Source organism: Lepidochelys kempii, chromosome 13, assembly GCF_965140285.1.
Source record: "Lepidochelys kempii isolate rLepKem1 chromosome 13, rLepKem1.hap1, whole genome shotgun sequence".
Taxonomy (NCBI): domain Eukaryota; kingdom Metazoa; phylum Chordata; order Testudines; family Cheloniidae; genus Lepidochelys; species Lepidochelys kempii.
Window position 1 is genome coordinate 20,891,821 of NC_136392.1, and position 18,896 is coordinate 20,910,716.

At 45.4% G+C, this 18,896-nt stretch overlaps 1 protein-coding gene across 1 annotated transcript; it reads left to right on the forward strand.

Annotated features, from left to right (window-relative positions):
* The first annotated feature begins 2,591 nt into the window (after positions 1–2,591).
* On the forward strand, positions 2,592–15,494 carry GHRH (growth hormone releasing hormone). Its single transcript, XM_078848285.1, has 6 exons — positions 2,592–2,834; positions 7,810–7,910; positions 11,397–11,534; positions 13,981–14,085; positions 14,862–14,996; positions 15,406–15,494. The coding sequence occupies exons 2-6, from the start codon at positions 7,831–7,833 to the stop codon at positions 15,473–15,475; spliced, it is 528 nt and encodes a 175-aa protein (XP_078704411.1). The 5' UTR covers positions 2,592–2,834; positions 7,810–7,830; the 3' UTR covers positions 15,476–15,494.
* The last annotated feature ends 3,402 nt before the right edge of the window (positions 15,495–18,896 follow it).

Genomic DNA, 18,896 nt, shown 5'->3' on the forward strand with positions numbered 1-18,896 from the left:
AATATCTATATCCAAATGTCTGATTTGCACAGCAGACCTTTTCCTCCTGAACAGGTTTGAGTGGAGACTTCTTTAACTCAGATCTGGAATAAAGAGAATAATTCTTCCTGGGGCTCTTCCCACAGTTGCTGTGCACCTGAATCACATTTTAAGAAATATTTTTATTTTCATAGATCCCAAGGCCAGAAGGGACCATGATGATAGTCTGGTCTGATCTCCTGTCTAACTCAGGCCAGAGAACTTCCCCAAAATAATTCCTAGAGCAAAGCTTTTAGAAAAACCATCCAGTCTTGATTTAAAAATGGTCAGGGATAGAGAGTCCACCACATACCCTGGTAAATTGTTCCAATGGTTAATTACTCTCACTTAAAAAATGTGTGCCTTATTTCCTGTCTGAATTTGTCTATCTTCAACTTCCAGCCATTGGATCATGTTAGACCTTTCTTTGCTACACTGAAGAGCCCATTGTTAAATATTTGTTTCCTTTATAGCTACTTACAGACTAATCAAATCACCACTTAACCTTCTCTTTAGCTTAACAAAGAGAATGAGCTCCTTGAGTTTATCACTACAGGGCATGTTTTCTAATCCTTTAATCATTCTCATGGCTCTTCTCTGAACCCTCTCCAATTTATCAACATCTTTCTTGAACTGTGGACACCAGAACTGGACACAGCATTCCAGCAGCGGTTGCACCAATGCCAAATACAGAGGTAAAATAAACTCTCTATTCCATCTCGAGATTCCCATGTTTAATTATCAGGTTCGCATTTGTCCTTTTGGCCACATCATCACACTGGGAGCTCGTGTTCAGCTGATTATTCACCAAACCCCCAAATCTTTTTCAGAGGCCCTGTTTCTCAGGATAGTCTCCCTCATCTTATAAGTATGGCCTGCATTCTTTGTTCCTAGACGTAGACATTTACACTAAGTCATATTAAAACACCATTTGTGTGCTCCCAGCTTACCAAGCAACCCAGATTGCTCTGAATCAGTGACCTGTCCTCTTGATTATTTACCACTTTTCTTCTATGGCATTAATAAAATGTTAAGTAGCCTAGGGCCAGGAAGGGATCCCAGCAGGACCCCACTAGGAACACCCCTTCAATGATGATTCCCCATTTACAGTTACATTTTGAGACCTATCAACCAGCTTTTAATCCATTTAATGTATCTCATGTTAATTTTGTATCTTTCTAGTTTTTTTTTTTAATCAAAAAGTCATGCAGTACCAAGTCAAAAGCCTTACAGAAGTGCAAGTATATTACATAGATCCCCTTTAGGGACAGATCCTGTTTAGGCCATGGGAGCCTTTCACTGATTTCACTGGGAGTTGGATTGGGCCCATGTCATCGGTTTGACCGTCGTAGGAATGGAAGCATTATATTTATCTACAGAGCAGGTACAGCCCAGGCAGTGGCAATGCAAGCTTTCCTCACACCACCCTGCCAATGTGCATCAACCCTGACAGAGGGACCACCTCTAAGAGCGACAGAGGAGTTTAGTCCTTGCCCTCTACCATGGCTGCAAGAGAAGAGTGAGGATTAGTGTCTATTGGGATGGTGTGTTTTGAGAGGAGGCTGCTGAGCCACTAGGAAAGAGACCACTGAGTAGAGTTAGGCCAACACTGAATGCTTTTGAAAATCCCCTCCTTCCATACCAGAGACGACCAAGTGGGACATCTTGTCCTGCATCCTGTCTGACAGTAGCCAGAACACAGCTGCTCCAGAGGTGCAAGAAACTCCGCAGGAGGCAGCTCTGGGATAACCTGACCCATAGAAAGTTTCCTCCTAACACCCAAAATAGCTGGAGGTTGGCTTATGGTCTGAAGAAGGAGGGGTTAGATTCCTTCCAATCTTTTGGTAGTAACACTTTTCTAGTCTGGGTTCACACTGGTCGTGGAGGAAGGAAAGTCTTGTTACCAGCCCCCAGAGCCATCCAGTTCCCTCCAAAATGAGGCTTCATAAAAAGCATTTCCCTAACAGTTCCTACAGGAATGGAACAGGCCACCGGAGACCAAAATGGAGGGATGACATGGCAAATGGAGCAGGACCTCTGATTTTTTACAGTGCACATGCACAGAGCAAGGTTCTCCAGAAAGATGCTTTGCTTGCCTGGCGTGAGGCTGTGATGTTTGCGAGGGACTGAAGCATGAACTGCCCTGCTAACGACAGCAGGTACCAACAACAAAGGAGAAGGAGGAAAAGCCTGATAATCGGGAGGAAAAGAAAAAGGCCAAGAGATAAACCTTCCTACAAAGGCAGCAGGAGAGAATATTAATGGTTAACCTTCCCCCATTGTGGGTTACAAGGAAAAATGACATTTTAAAGGGAAGAGAAGTTTACCTTGTAAAGCTAATTGGTCATTCATTGTGTCAAATTATTGTTGTTATTCTATATCTGTAAGATAAAGGGAAAGCATGCAAATCATCCTCAAAGTGCAGGCATAACCCCCCCCCTTACCTCCCACCTCCCTGCCTGCAGCCTCATCCGCTAAAAGAGGGGATGCTAAACACAGCCCTTTGAACAACTGGAAGGTAATTGATCCTCTGACGTTGAGAAGCCCACAGAACTCTTAAGGGTGCACAGGTATAAAAAGAGAAGGTGCACCTCTTGCAGCAGGACGACTACCACGGTAGTTGGGGACATCTGAACAAGTCTTGGTCCCAGTCCACTGGGACCCTGCACAGGTAAAGAACTAAGGAGGAAGGAACCCAGTCCAGTTCGTTGAAGCAACAAAAGCTATCAAGAGAGCGAGAGAGAAAGAAGCTGTATTTTTAACAGGGAAAGGAAATCACGTAGAGAGCTGGAAAGATCCCATTTCCTCAGGGAACGGTAAGTTTGATCCTTTGCATGTGTGTTTTAACAAGATACTTGCTATTTGGAAACTGGGGACAATTCAATTACACTAAAGCACAATCAGATTTGGCATTTATCAGCAGCCTCAGTACTAATCTCAAAGGGCTTTGTAGCTTAAGTTATAGACTGAAACAATTATTAGTAACTTAAGTGTCTGATACTTTGTAGATTTACATGTAATGTTATAGAACAGCTTTGCAAAACAGTTTGGAAATTTATGAGCCCAGGCACAGAACCTGCTTCCTGCTCTTACGACATTCATGAAAGCCACCACAAAACCAATAATTTACTCATCCATTAATAACTATTTAGTCGAGCCAACCAAAGGGATGAATAGAAATTTGAAAGACTTACGGGCAACACAAATCCAATTACAGGATAGCAGAGGAAGCAATTGGAAATATCTTTGTACTTTTAATTGCAAGATAGTACGGTATAAAAGTCAACCTTATCAGACTGCAGGAGTGATTAAGGTTTCATTGCATCCCCACAGCAGTATTTTCAGGACTGATTAGACATGTATCCCAGACACAGTAAGGAACAGAAGGAGTGATCGAGCTAATCGATCCATCAGTATTTTCACAAACACTGCAACATTGAAATTTCATGAGGGGGTGTTGGGAGGGTGTTGTGCTTTATCTTTTACAATAACATTAAATGCTTTTCATCTTAAAATTTATTAATTCCCCTGCCCCCCACTGCTAGAATGGAAAGCAGAGAAGTGAAATTAACCCTCCAGGGCTGTCAACTTGGCCATGTTCAGAGTGTGAAACTTAAACATTCTTCTGTTCACCCTCTGAAATAATGCCCACACTTGTGAAGGCGAGCAGGACTTCAGGTTCAGTATCCTTTGTGTATGGGGTGGGAAAAAGATCAAAGGGGAGAGGACCAAGGGGACAGAAATGAAGGGATGAGAGAGAGCGAGAAAGAATGGAGAGGGGAAAGAGAAGATAAGGAAGATAAAAACAGATGAGGAGAGAAAAAGGAAAATCAAAAAAGCGTCTTTAAGAAACTAATAGGGTCAGAGAGGTGCGGAATAAAGATTTCAAAAGGGATAAAAATAGTCTGGAGGAACACCTGGCACTGAAAAAAAGAGGAGCTGGGTATAGAGTGAAAGTGGGGATAATCATGTGTGGCGGGGTGTCTTACCCTAGGAATACAAACGGGAAGGAAGGGAAAAGCAAAGGGCTATATTCTCCCCTGGTTGCACTTGTGCAACCCCATTGCCATGCTCTCACAGTGGTTTGGCTGTTCATAATATAAAGAACATTGATTGACACTGTCCCAGACTTGGGTGCTAACGCTCCTTTTGGAGTGTATAGATCACCCTCATTTTCTTTATCAGAAGTGGATGGATATAATTTAGGATTCATGTTGGGGTATCAGGGAGGGGGGCATGCTTCCTCCAGAAAACAGCAGTGTAAACCTAAAACCAAAAGCCTTATAATTCTGTCCCACAGGAGTAAGTCCCTGATTCGGTTCTCTGGCATTCTGAGAGTCTTCATGGGGCTGACATGATGGTTTCTAAGAGGCAAGAATTCTTTGGAAGGTGGATTCAGTCCCCTCTTTTGCCAACAGTCAGTTCTGTTCTAAAGTTAGGTCAAGCTGCTTCACTTCCAAAAGAACAACAGATGGAAACAGTGCTGAAGGCTGACCCAGCCTGCAGGTTTGAAGTGTAAGCAGCTGTAAACTGGGAAACCAGAAAGCAGACTGAGGAACTGTTTACAGTAATTAATAGTGCCATCCTGCTCCCTGGGAATCTGATTCTGCTCTCACTGAAGTCAGTGGGGGCTTAAGTTTGGGGCAAGGACTGTCTTTGTGTTCTGTGTTTACACAGCACCTGCCACAATGTGTTCTGGTTCATAACTTGGACTCAGACACTACAATAATAAACAAACATCAATAGCAGAGAGATCAGATCCTATGCCCAGAATACCTTCCTACTCATTTTTCCCCAAACAACTTTCCTCTCCTCAGTCAAATAGCTCCTTAAAACACAATTCGTCCATGAGGATCTTCACCCCTTTGTGTCTATCAAAAGCACAAATACACCCAACGCTGCTGTGTGTCATCACCATGTTCTCAGATTTCAATTTTGAGCACCTGGGCCCAGGGATCATGTCTGTGCAGTGCCACATGCACTTATGGCACTCCATCAATGATCAACAGTAGAAACAACGCCCTGTCCTTAGGGATAGACAAACCTGCCTGTGCTGGTCAGATATGCAGCCCAGCCTTGCAGACCTGGATCACGTTCACACAACTCTCCACTGAATCTTCGAGGTTCACTCTCCTTCGCCCACACGGTCCTTGGTATTATTTTGCATTTCCATTTCATCTCTCATCCCTTATCATTTCCATGTGCAGTTAGATTCCTTCTCCTTCACTGTCAGCCTCCTGCTGCCGGTTTGATCCTTTCAGGCACTGGAAGAGAGGAAGGATGCCTTTGTGCCTATGGCACAGGGACAGGAGATCTGGGGTCTATCCCTGAATTTGTAAGCAGGTGATAAACAAGCCATTTAGGGCTTGACAGAGGCATGTAGGTGCTGCAGCCTGTTGTGGGCAGCACAGAGGAGTATAGCCCGGTTGGAGCTCTGCAGGAAGGTCTGACGGACCTAGCACAGTATGTCCCAGAGGGCAGGAGGAACTCTGCTGCTGCTCCACCCATGGAAAGGGCACAGCATCCTCTCCTCCTGCAGATGCCAGTGCAGAGACAGGAATAGCCCCATTCCTCAAATCCTCCTGCTCCCCACTGGTCATTGTGTCTCTTTCTACATACAGCTCTGCACCTTCCTTCATTCCTCTGCTTGGAACAACTTCCCCCTCCCCGTGTGCCATGCACCCTCCTTGTTCTTCTTCAGATCCCTTTTCACTCACAGCAGCTCCTTACCTGTATTTTCTTGCTGACAATCACTCCAGGCTCTCTTGTGTCTTGGACGAATACCCTCCATATGAGATCTGTCCCAGTGAGCCTGAAAGCTTCTGAAGTCAGGACTGTGGCTTCTTATGCACTTTGCCGGCTGTTGTCTAGGCTCACAGCTCTAGAAATAAATATGTATTTGTATTTTTACTAAACTACAATAAAATAGCAACCATCTGGTATTCCGGAGCCCTGGGCAACAGATTAAACACACGCACAAGTGCATAAAAAGACCTGTCAGTTACTTCTGATCAAATAAAATAACCCAGCAACATTGTAACTAAACTAATCAACTTCCCCCACAGAATTCCCACCAATGCCACACCCAGCTCTACCCAACCTGTGATTGACACCTAATTAGTTTTGTTTTTGTTTTCTTCAAAAAAAGTAAGCATTTTTCCATTTTGGAATATTTTTGACAACAAATTTCCATCCAAATGATAACATTTTGCAAACATTTTCATTTTGATCACAAAGGTGCTTTTCACCGGAAAAAAGATTTGATGGAAATTTTTCTACCAGCTCTAATTTCCACAAATAAAAGCACAGAGTTCAGTTCACTTTGGTCCATGGACTTGGATTATTCCTCTTCCCAAGTATCCAGACAGCTGCTAAACAATCATGAAAGTGTTCACCTATCCTGAAACATTCATAAGAACGGCCATACTGGGTCAGACCAAAGGTCCATCCAGCCCAGTATCCTGTCTGCCGACAGTGGCCAATGCCAGGTGCCCCAGAGGGAATGAACAGAACAGGTAATCATCAAGTGATCCGTCCGCTGTCACCCATTCCCAGCTTCTGGCAAACAGAGGCTAGGGACACCATCCCTGCCCATACTGCCTTTGGTGAGAGACCTTGTCAAAGGCTTTCTAAAAATCTAAATACACTATATCCACCAGATCCCCTTGTCCACATGGAATGTTATCGCTCCAGAAATATGTTACTTGTTTTCTCGTGTCAGGTGTTGCAGTCATCCATTACGGGAGGAGAACCAGATACTATGCAACTAAGATGACCAACTGCACAACACAAGTAGTGTGTCGGCAGATGCTAGGCTTATGCGCTAGAACCCAGGACACCTTCCTAATTCTGCCTGTGACCTTGGGTGAATCACTCTACTTACCAGAGCCTCTTTTACCCCCTCCGACCCTTTGTCCATCTTGTCTATTTAGCCTGTAAGCTCTTTGGGGCAGGGACTGTCTCTCACTGTGTTTATACAGCACTTGATGCAAAGGAGCGCCAATCTCAGTTGAGGCCCCTAGGTGCTCCTGTAATCCAAACAGCTCCTCAGAGGGTGAAAGTTAGTTGTGCAAACTATCAGGCAAATATTTACAAAGAGCAAATCCATTCAGAGGAAAATCAGGATTGGGTTCACTAGCCCGAAAAAAGAGCTCAGCTCCTAACAAAGTAGTTCAAGCAGTTCTAATTAGGACAATCCCACACTCCCTGCTTCCGGTCTCTGACTCGTCTGGGTAAAACATGCTCCAGAGGAGGCTGGTGAGAGCGGAAGGGAAGTATGTTCTGATCCCAGCTCACAGGCAGGGGTTTATGGATTCCAGGCCGGCATTTGTATCACCCGCACCATTCCTGGAAATGGGCTCTAGAGTCTGGCCATCAGTCACCAAAGGCAGGGAATCAACTTGCTGGGACAGCGTTCCAGGCAGAGACAGGCATTGGAAGAGGCTTCTTTGTTGAGACGGTGGCTGTTAATTGGGTATTTATATGATAAATACCATGCAATGCCAAGACACTGACATGCCGAGTCCGCTGTCTTGCAAGGTGAAGTATGTCGGGTATTATAAATATAGGCTGCACAGGGTGATTTCTCTCCCATTGATGCCGATGACACAGGGATGCAACGATTTGAGTCTGACTGAGAAAATGGAGATGTAGCTGAGAGCTCCCATGCACATTCAAGAAGCTTTCTCCCAACTCACTGGCAGTGGTGTGCTCAGAGCCCCCAAATGCTGTGTGCGAGGTCAGGAGACGCTGGCTGTTACCATCACTGATTTGGATTTCTCTTGATTTCAGGTCACTCCAGAAGGGTGAAGGATGCTGCACAGGGCCATCTTCCTCCTGTTCCTCCATTTAGTCATGTGCTCCATCTCTTCTCCTCTCTATCCAGCTCTCAGGTAGGCTCAAGCCCCTTAACTTCCTGCCTGCCCAAAGATTTCCCCCCATCCCTCTGACTTCACTCCTATTCTCTGGCCTGGGCATTTTGTGGATTTTTGTACCAGGCTCATGACACTGCAGGCAGGATTTTCCAAGTCCCCCCTCCCCCCGCTCTGACAGCACATTCCATACTGTCCGGCAAAGCTCTCTGCTTTTTCAGTCTCCTCACCACCACAAGCTGTGGCAGTTCTTAATCCTGACTAGCAACATCCTCTGCTATTTCAGTCCAGGGCTCCAGGGCCCCCAGGCAACTCTGTCAGCTCACCTCACTCCTGACCTGCGGCGCCCAGTGCTATTTCTGTCCTGATCTCTGCCCCTTGCCTGTAGCCCTGTCAGCTCACCTCAGTCCTGACCCACACCTCCTCCTGCTGTTTCCATCTGGAGTGCCTCCCACACATGGCTCTGGCAGTTCAAGTCAGTCGTGACCTGCAGCCCCTCCTGCTATACCGGGGCTGAACGTCTTCTGTGCCAACCCTGCAGGTTGTGCCAAGTTGTCTTGTTTAAACATTACTTTATGCTTCAGTGAGAACAAGCTTTTCCTCCTCCGCATTCCTCTGGCTGGGACGAGAAAGCGGAGCCTGCAAAGTCTCCATGAGCAGCTGTTTACATGGCTATTATGGGACCCACAGCTTTCTGATTCATCTGGGTCCTTGGCTCACTGAAGACGCACGGCACAATGTAGAGTCCAGTATTCACACCCTGCCCACGCTTTGTTGATGGGCGTGCAGTCAGGAGGTGGTATAATGGACCATACTGGTTTGCTGTCATTGTTAACATACCTTGTGTCTGACAACATGAAGGTAAACATAAGGCTTTTGAGGAGAAAACTGGATGCAGTCAAAACAAGGGACAGCCAGGGTCAAACGCCCCAAACAGTTTTAAAGCTAAATATGTAAGTTCAGGGCTGGTGATAGCAGCCAGGGAAGTAGCCCTGGAGCCTAAGTCCTCTGTTTACTCACAGAACAAGTACACGAACCACAGCACAAACAGCTTACCCACTCACTGCCACAGCAACAGACCCCAGGTCGACCTAGAGTTCAGACTCCACTGAGATGGCCAACTGGGGAACCAATGGGGTAGCAATAGACACTTGCTTGTACGGTGCTCCGATACCACAGGGCTGGGTGCAGGATAAAAATCCATATAGAGCCAGTGGACAATGCCTAGAATCACAAGCTCCTACATATGAGCCAAACTGTCATCAGATAGTAATTGTTTTTTGTTGCTACCAAGCCATGCTGGATTTGAACTGGTGACCTAGAGTGGACTATCTCTATAGTTCATTAGCAGTTCCCCAAGTCATCAGGCAACATCTCTCTCTCACTCCTCTGACATTATTAAGGTTGCAAAGTCAAGCACTCAAAAGTTAGGGTTGCCAGTGTAGCTTTAACGTGGCCCCACTGTGCGTATTCATTAAGTGCTCACAAACTATTTTTTCCATGTTAGCTTCCTCCTATGGGCTTGCTGTCCAAGTCTCGATTGCTGTTCCCCCTACTCCCAACCTCTTCCACTCCTCTCACCCAGTCCCTTTGCCCAGCCAGTCCAAGTTCTCCCCCACACCAAACTTCTTGTCAGGGCCGTCTCTCCTACCCCTGTTGAGCCCCTACGCCGGTTCCTAGTCCCAGTCCAAAGCCAGTGCCAGACTTCATCCATCTAGTCTCAGTCCCTGCCCCCATGTCCTCCACTGGTTCCCAGTCTCAATCTCCTTGCCCAGCTAGTTCATTTGTCTCCCCTACTCTCTTGCCCCAATCTACTCCTTCCCCCACCCCCAGTCTGGCTTTTGTCCCTTCTGCATTTGAATTGGACAGCTTCTTCCTCTGTGCTGGCTGGATGCCAGCAGGGGGATCACTGAAAACACATGAGAGATGGACTCCCTGCTCTCAGTCCCAGTGCCTGGCTGCACCCCAGCACCTGGGAGCAGCCATTACAGGAAAAGGAAAGTCCTTCTGAGCCCCGCATAGCCCTGGGCTGAAACAGGCTCAGCGCTCGCCAACACTTAAAATGCTACAGGGCACAGTTGCGCCATTGCAGCTGATCTGCTGCAGTGCTTCAGTGTAGACACTTCCTACAGCGATGGGAGGGATTCTCCCATTGGCGCAGGCAACTCTTCTCCCTGTGAGGTGGTAGCTGGGTGGATGGAAGAATTCTTCCATCGACCTAGCACTGCCTACACAGGGATTTAGCTCAGCTTAACTATCCACTCAGGAGTGTGGATTTTTCACACCTCTGACTGATGTAGTTAAACCAACCTAATTTTCTAGTGTAGACCAGGCCTCAGTCACTCTGTGGGGACGGCACATGGGCAGTCTGGTCATACACAGGAGCAGCGAGGGGCTGGAGCGTGCTTAGCGAGGACAATCTTTGGTGATTTTAGTTGCTCAAATCAAAGAGGTCTCTGATCATTTCCAAACCCCTGTTTTTCAAATGCTTATAACTTGGCCAACTTTGAGTGGATTTTTATGGGAAGGCAAAAGACACATCCCTGACACAAAGGCCACCCCCTTGCCAAATTTTGAGTCCCTGCTCCAAAGTACAGGGGTGCTAGGACACTTTAAAGGAAAGGTCTCACAAATTTTTTTACACAGGAAAACCACATTTTGCCCTAGCCTCTTCCTTGGAAATAGCTGAATTATTTTGGTTAAATTTTTCAAAACAATTCAGCCTGGCAAGGAAAATTTCAGCCTAAATGGTTGAAGTTTGGCAAAATTATAAAAAATTGAAAACAGGGTCTTATAATGGGCGGTGTTGAGCAACCATAACAATATAGATGGCACAGCCAGACTTTCCTTTAATTAAAAAGTTGTAAGTAAGGTTAACTGTCTTTGCTTCTTCTGTATTATTGTCCACTTGCATTGAAGTGAGAGGTATAGGAGCTTTGGTATTATATGGATTGAAGGGATGTACTAAGGCCTCCCTGTAATTCATTTAAGTATCTCTCTGCCACCTGTTGAAATTATCTTATTTTTGTAAGTTCACAAATCAGTATATCTATGAAACTGAGTGCAGTTGGACTCCGGAGCAAACATTCACATTTTCCCCATGGAAAATGCTTTAGGCTTTGCTTTCAAAAACTGGCACAGGGAGAACCCAATTGGCTATGTTTTTCCTGGGTATGTTGGCATTTTGGAGAGGGGGAACTGTCTGCTGCTTTGTGCCTGGGACTTCTATGTTTCTAATCTCGAAAGGTGCCTAGCATATTGGTATAAGTAGCATCTAGGCAGCTTCCAGATCTGGAGGACAGTAATAGAAAGACAACCTGTGCCATCTCCCTGAGACAGGGAAGGGAAGAAAAGAGAGAATACAAGCCGTACCGAGGTGAACCCAGCAAGTGCTACTTAAGGACTGCTGGTGGTTGGCCCAGTGGAGAAGGCTATGGTGATGGGGGTGGGGGAGATGGTGAGGATTGCAGTTTGGCTGTGCTCAGTGCAGCTGGCTCATTCTTACAGGTACAATCCACTGCCCATCTCTAGCAAGGCAGTGAGCTTTCAGCTACAGGATGGCAGTCCTGTGCAGAGCAACAATCTCTCTGTGGAGGAGCAGCAGCAAGAGGAGGAGGGTTTTCTAGCCAACCCCGCTGAAAAGAGGTAGGTGCCTCATTCTACAATCCCAACACACAAAGGGAGCCTCAGTTAACTTCTTCCTACACTGCAGCCCATGAGGGAAACAGCAAGAGGATTTGAGGGCACTTGAGGGTATTTTGCAGAAATTACCAGTGAGGATTGGGTTCTAGGTCTGATAGAAGTTTTTCCAGCCAAACTGTTTTTTGATGGAAAATTGGGTTTTTGATTAAAGTAAGTTTTTTGCAAAAATTGTCTGCTTTCTGTAGGAGATATTAAAAACCCAAACATTTGAAAATTGAAAAGCTTTCACCTGAAAATGGAAAAGTTTCATATATTCACAGATATTAAGGTCAGAAGGGACCATTATGATCATCTAGTCTGACCTCCTGCACAATGCAGGCCACAGAATCTCACCCACCCACTCCTGCAATAAACCTCTCACCTATGTCTGAGCTATTGAAATCCTCAAATCATGGTTTAAAGACTTCAAGGTGCAGAGAATCCTCCAGCAAGTGACCCATGCTATAGCAGAAGGCAAAAAAACCCCAGGGCCCCTTCCAATATCCCCTGGAGGAAAATTCCTTCCCGACCCCAAATATGGAGATCAGCTGAACTTTGAGCATGTGAGCAAGATTCACCAGCCAGATACCCAGGAAAGAATTCTCTGTAGTAACTCAGATCCCACCCTATCTAACATCCCATCACTGGCAATTAGGCCTATTTACCATGAATAGTTAAAGATCAATTAATTGCCAAAATCATGTTATTCCATTCAATTTGGAAAGGCAGCTAAGGTGCCTCCTGGGAGTTGTAGTAGGGCTGCCTCTTGGTCTCACTCTCTACTGGACAACATACATCTCCCATGATGCACTGTGGTGACTCAGCAAGAAAGGAGATCATGGTGCATTATGGGAGATTTAGCTCAGCCACCACGACCTGCCCACAGAAAAGAAAGGGGGCATAACGCACCTAAAAGACAACTCCCACGAGACACTGCAGCACCATTTCCATAGAAATGTCCAGTCACCTCTTTTTTTTTTTTTTTGGCAGGGAGGGGGCGGTTTTGGCCAAGGTTTTTCAGGTTTTAATATTTTGCCAAAAAGTCTAACCATTTTCCAGCCACCTTCATTGATTTCTCTAGTGGTTTAAACACACAGGAATCAAACTGAAAACGGCCATGCTCTGTGGCTCCCTGGACTGTGGCAACTTAGGTCAGGAACAGAATAATTTTAAGTCCAATTGAGGGAAGGGTAGGTAGGAAGCGTGTAATCATGCACACAGAAATTTGATCAAGATGCTTGGAATTATCACCCCAACTCTTGCCAGAAGTCCTACAGCATTTTTACTGAGCTGATGTGAGCAACAGCACAGTTGCACATTCCTGCTGATAGACATCACCAGCGGCACAGAGCTTGCTCCCAGCACACTGCCTCACTGGTCCAGCACTAATGCAGGCAGATCTGAAAGTGCCGGTATCTTCCTTAAAAGGTCTCCCCCGCCTGGTGCTGACTCGACAAAACCTTGCTGTAGTGGATGAAGTCTGTGCTCATAGCCAGACAATGTGTAGTCAGCGGGCTGTGTTTTCTCTCCACTCTTTTAAGGCTGTCTCCCTACACCTGAGTCAGTCACCTGGGGAAGGGGTTAACTCTTCCAACCTTTCCAAAGAGACAGTTATTGACCGATAGCAAAATGAGGCAAGATCAATACTCCTTTCCTGCCCTATTTCATGCAAGCAGCAATTCTGCAGAGCTCCAGGCATCTCTGGGAATTGTAGCAGCATCTGTTCACCTCCAAAACATTCACAAATTTATCCTCACAGCACCCCCATCAGGCACGGAAGTATAGTTAGTCCTGTTTAAGCAAGTGGGGGAACTGAGGCAGACAAGAGCCATGGGGTTGGGTTGGTGGATTCATCCCTGTCCTGGTGCAGAGCCAGGATGTGGGGACTGAGGGGGAGGCTTGCACCTCCCCTCTCCTGAGACTTCCGGGACCCAGATCCCAGTGAACATTAGAGCACCTCTGAGGGCTTCTCGGAAACTCATGTCCCAGCTGCATTCACTCCTAACGGTCCCATGGCATTGCTGGGGAATAGCCAGGGCATAAGAACATCCTAGCCACCCCCCACTTCCCCAGCCCAGCCTCCTCCCTGCCCCCCCCCCCAAACTTTTAGGCCCTTTACAACATTTTTTATTTAAATGTGAAGCCACTTTTCCCCAGCAGTTCCTGATTGGTTGGTAGATTTTTCCTGCTGTTTCCATGTCAGGACTTTTTAAAAAACAATTGCTTTACTGCTGGAGAAAAAAAAAAGTCAGATACTGGGATTCTGGGATGGTTGTTTGGCCCTTAATCAACTCCCCTCTCAGCACTATCAGATGTGAATTTTTTTTGGTATTTTTGAAGTTGATTTCTTACCAAAAGGGTGGATTATCCAGGGTGTTTTATGCATCCAGCATCTGTCTCTCATCTTTAGGATGCAGCGCCATGCTGATGCCATATTCACTGACCACTACCGAAAGGTCCTGGGGCAGATCTCTGCCCGGAAGATCTTACAAACCATTATAGGCAAACGGCTGGGGTAAGACCACTTTTCCTGTTTGTCTATTGTTACCGAGTTAGGACTTTGCGTGTCACACCAGGTAATTTCTTCCATGCACATGGCTCAAGTAGAAATCTTTCCATCCAGTCTGATGGAATCATCATCTCTCCTAGTCACATTAATTTCTCACTGTTTCACCAGTACAAGAACAAGCCTCTTCCCCTTTGGTCTAAGAGAGCCCTGCATCCCCATATTTTGTAATGATCCCCACAATCACAGTTTTCTTTGGGCATTGTATTTAATCCTTTCCTTCCCAACCTATTAGCTTCAGGGTTATTCTTAACCTCCACCGCCTTAGGAACCAGCTAGAACCTTTGTGTGAAACATTAACTGCTATTGCTCACTGAAAGAAAGAAACTTGGCTTCACCCTGCCCCAAAGCAGGGAGGTGCGGGAAATCAAAATCCACATTGCTGCTCCCCCAGCTTTGACCACATACACTAGTGTTGCTAAACAAGACAGGAGACCCTTGTCAACTGCAGCTCATCATTGGTCTCCCACTCGACCAACCCCATTCCTACTCAAGAGACTGAGCAATGAGCTCAGTTATTTCATCTTAGCAATGGATGGGCAAATGATTTGCAAATCAGAAGTAAGATGCTGCAACAACCTGATCCATCAGGCAATAGCTAAGCCATCCCTGCAAGTGCAGCAGGTTCCCCATCCTTCCAGCAAGAGATGGAGAAACTGTTTGTAAAAAACCTGTCTGCAGAGAGCCATTCTAGCAGCCCATTCTTGTTCTTTGCATAACCGAAGCAGCGAACGCAGCCCAGGAGAAGGGGAGCATGAATTTTTGACCAGACGTCAGTCTGAGAGCATCTTGATGGACAGCCGCTACCACCAGCAGATGGTATTAAGGAATTTCTTGGGAGCCATATTGCATAATCAAAGGTAGGTAGAAAGCTTTACCTTGAAATGTAGGGCCCTATAATCCTAACCCCATTTCAGTCAACAGGAGTTTTGCTGTACACTTCAATGGGAGTGGGAATAGGTCCTTATTCCTATCTGACTTATGCGGGTGAAAAGATGGCAGTAGGTAATATTCCTACAGTATATTCCTGGTCAGAATAAAGCTTCTACTGTGCATCAAAGCCTGCATCTTTCTTTCCAATAAGCATAGCACAGCTGCATTGGGGGAAACTTGGATGGAGCCTCCCCTCTACAGCATGGCTGATACTAGTCCTGTACCTCATCAACTTGTCTCTTCTCCCAACTCTATTTTCTGAGAGCAATCACAATAGTGAGTTGCTTTCCACACAGAATTATGTCAGAACCTACCCAGCTCTCTCCTCTTATTCAGGCCTCAGGATGTCAACAGTGAGCATGTAGAGGACTTTACCAACACCCTGGCCAAGCTCATGAAACTGTAAATCTCTCTCCTTTCTCCCCACTGTGCTCTGGTGAGTACCAATCCCTAGCTGCTGAGCTCTGTGCAACATCCTGCTTTTGCAGTGCTCTGTAGTGGAAAAAGAAAGGCTTAAGACAAGCGTTACTGTGCAGATAGATGATTAAGCTTCCATCTCACCACGGACAGTGCCCACTGAAGGCAATGAGTGGTGAGTTCTTGTGTACGAAAAACATGGATTTAGAGCCTAACTTTAGTTTGAAAATGATGGCCATGAAGACCGGTACTGTTTAGAAGAACTGTTTCAAAATCAACTGCTTCCATGAATGGAGGGCTACAGCAAACTTGGGCACCCTCCTTACCCACCTCGCTTCCCTTCAATTCTTTCGCCTGATTTACTTACGTCTGACTCTTGCAGCCAAGTGATGACAGCTCTGGCGAGCCTGTGGTTGACGTCTCACACATTTGTTATGTCTTTACTCACAAACAGCTGCCTCATAATTTTCTTTTTTTCCCTTCCGCACAGGAGTCATTCAGAGATCATGGACCCGGCTGTAGAGTAAACAACCCACAGCAGCAAAGAGAAGATCCTGGACATGAACAGCTGTAATTCATGCATATTCTTCTTGGAACCTAGAGACTTTTCCTAAAGGAATAAGATTGTTTTAAAAGTTACTATGCCCAGGTTAATTTTAATCAGTCCTTAAATTAATTTCTCCCTACTTCCCTTCAGGTGTACTTGACCAAACAGATCTCTCACTGTTATCTGCTACTGGTCTGTACCCTGGATAGGGCTACTCAATCCTGTGCACACCTCGCCCAGGGTAGAGATTTGATTATCTACAATCGCAACATAAAATTTTTGAATCAAATGCTATCGAAAAATCTGCTGAGTTACCGCTCTGTCTGAAAGTTTGTTCACTCAATAAACATGCAGGCTACTAAAAACTACTTTCTGGTATCCACATAGATTTAGTCTATACATTGATTTGACTCTTCCCCCTTATGGATACACGTCCAATGGAGATCAGACCAAGCATTACATGACTGCACACTAATGAACAATTTATTTTTTCTTAAGAAAACATACACATACACAATGTACTGGAAACAGCACTGGCCTCAAACATGGCTATTTTGTCCTGTCCAGAACTCTTGCAGCAGGGTTGAACTTACCAGCAAGTCCAGCCTGGGGTTGGTTTGGTATAAATGAGACTCCTGTGCATCATCAGAGGGGAATTTCAGATTGTACTGGTCAATATATTTTAACTTTCATGATGGAGCATTATTAATTCTACTCCTAACTCCATTGCAACATTATTTCCCACATTTAGGGTGATGTCTGTAATACTCCTCACTGCCCTTTAGAAGGGGAAATATTTTAGTATGTTCCCAGTGCCACAAAACCCCTCTCTACAGTGTCCGAGAGGCAGAACAAGAACATTATTCTGCTTCCTACTCTGGCATCATGACACTCCTACTACTACTGAAGTTATGCCTTCAGATATGTAAATAATTCCGGGTGGGTTTCGCTTTTCCATCATCACAGCAGAAATAAAAGTTGTTCTGAATAAACCTGTCCAACAGCAAGTCAAGATTTCTCCTTGTCTCTTGAGATGTGCCTGTTTCTTGGTCATGAGCTACATTTTCTGTCCAATGCCCATTAAGGACCCAGTGTTTGCCAACTGGTTTTGCAGGGGCTAATTCTAACAGCTGTGCTAGACTATTAAAAGAGCACATGGTGGTATCTGCACTTGCCAACTCTAGGCACAGGTATAATTTTGTACATACGAGTGGAGATGAGGTCTTTGTAGAGGTCTCATTATATTAGACCTTTACCAAGGTCAAATTTGGGTTGGAGAATCTTTTCTCTGCTTTTCTTCATGGCCCTCTGCTCAGCACAGTTCATGAGGTGACATATGAAAATGGGGTCTAGCCTACATGCCTGAAAGCGAATGTTTATATCACACATCGTGGACACAAAGAGCTAAATATCTGAAACTGGCTTCAACTCGGCCTCTAGTTTTGTGGGAACAATTTTTCCCTTCCAACTAATAGCAGCCACATTCCACTGCGGGCATTAATGGCAGACAGCTAAATTATCACCCACATGTGCAATCAAGGAGGTAGGAAGCTAAAGCCTATCAATCATCTGTTCCCAGTTATGGATGTAACTGATGGTGGATGCAAGTTTACATTTCCCATCTATAAATGTAGACGAGGACCACCCTGATCCTTGGTGTAGTTCCATGTAAGTCAGTTGAGGTACTACGGAGTGTTTCCTTGAGCCATCCTGCCCTCTGGTAGCTGAGTGTCTCCTGGACCCTTGGTCCTACGGCTGCAGCAATAGGCGACAGCTGCAAGAAGGGAAACTGAAGAGTTCAGGCAGAGTACTAACATTAAACAAACCATATATATTTTCAAAACAGGAAAGGTGTCTCTAAAATAAATAAATAAATAAAAGCAGGGTTCAATTTATTCCTATGCTAGGAGTTGTCGATTGAAGAGGAAGGATGGAGATAAAACTCCACCCAAACCTGTTTTCCAATTCCATGTTCTCACAAAAAGGTGAAGATAATGGAGCTAAAAGACCAGTGTGATAAGTCACGACGGGGGTGTGGATTGCTAGGGCACCACTCAGGTATTTAAAAGCTTCTAACCTTTGGCCTTCCAGTGCACTCAGACTGGGCTCCAATGGCCCAGGAATATATAGCCAGAGTGGCTTAGTGTTTAACCAGTCCTTCAGACTTCAAAACAAATCCATCAGACATCGCTATGTAACAGCCAGCGAGCCCACTGCAGACTCCTGATATTCATTTAATTTATCAGAAAAACACTCTCTCTGTCTCACTCACACACAGAAATTAATCTACTATAAAAAGACACAAAACAAAGAAATGACCCTTGAAGTGGCAAGGTCTGTACCCAGTATTGGAATGGAAACAGAGCTAGGCTAACAAAACTGCTGATGGCAGAGCTTTAGGCTGAACATCCCTCCCTGGAGTTTCATTGATGCTGCATGGGACCCATTAAAAATAATTAATAATTGAGAGTAAAAGGGAGGATGCACTTTAGTCTTCATGTTTCAGCACCATGGACAGTTTCTTCCCCAGTTTAGGCACAGAACTGGCTCTTGACTCTTGGTTCTAGGATCAGGGAATCTAACATTAATACAAACAAACAGAGGCTCTGTCTACACAGCCTTCCAGTGCAAGCAGCAGGACACTGGAATAGAATAGGGCGAGGCCAAGGACGAGGCCTGAAAGCAAGTGCCAGGCAAACTGCAGGAGCAGCAGCATGAAAAGATGCTTCACACAACATAATGCCTTGCCTAGAATAAAGACATTATGGGCTAAGCAAAGCTAGCGAAAACATGTTTCACTCTCAAACGGAACCCAATGTTACATCACAGCCTCTGAAGCAGCTGGGAATAAAACACTGAACCC

Coding starts and splice junctions, on each gene's coding strand:
- GHRH (XM_078848285.1), top strand. CDS start 7,831: ATGCTGCACAGGGCCATCTTCCTCCTGTTCCTCCATTTAGTCATGTGC. Junction 7,911..11,396: donor CCTCTCTATCCAGCTCTCAG/GTAGGCTCAAGC, acceptor TCATTCTTACAG/GTACAATCCACTGCCCATCT. Junction 14,086..14,861: donor ATTATAGGCAAACGGCTGGG/GTAAGACCACTT, acceptor GCATAACCGAAG/CAGCGAACGCAGCCCAGGAG.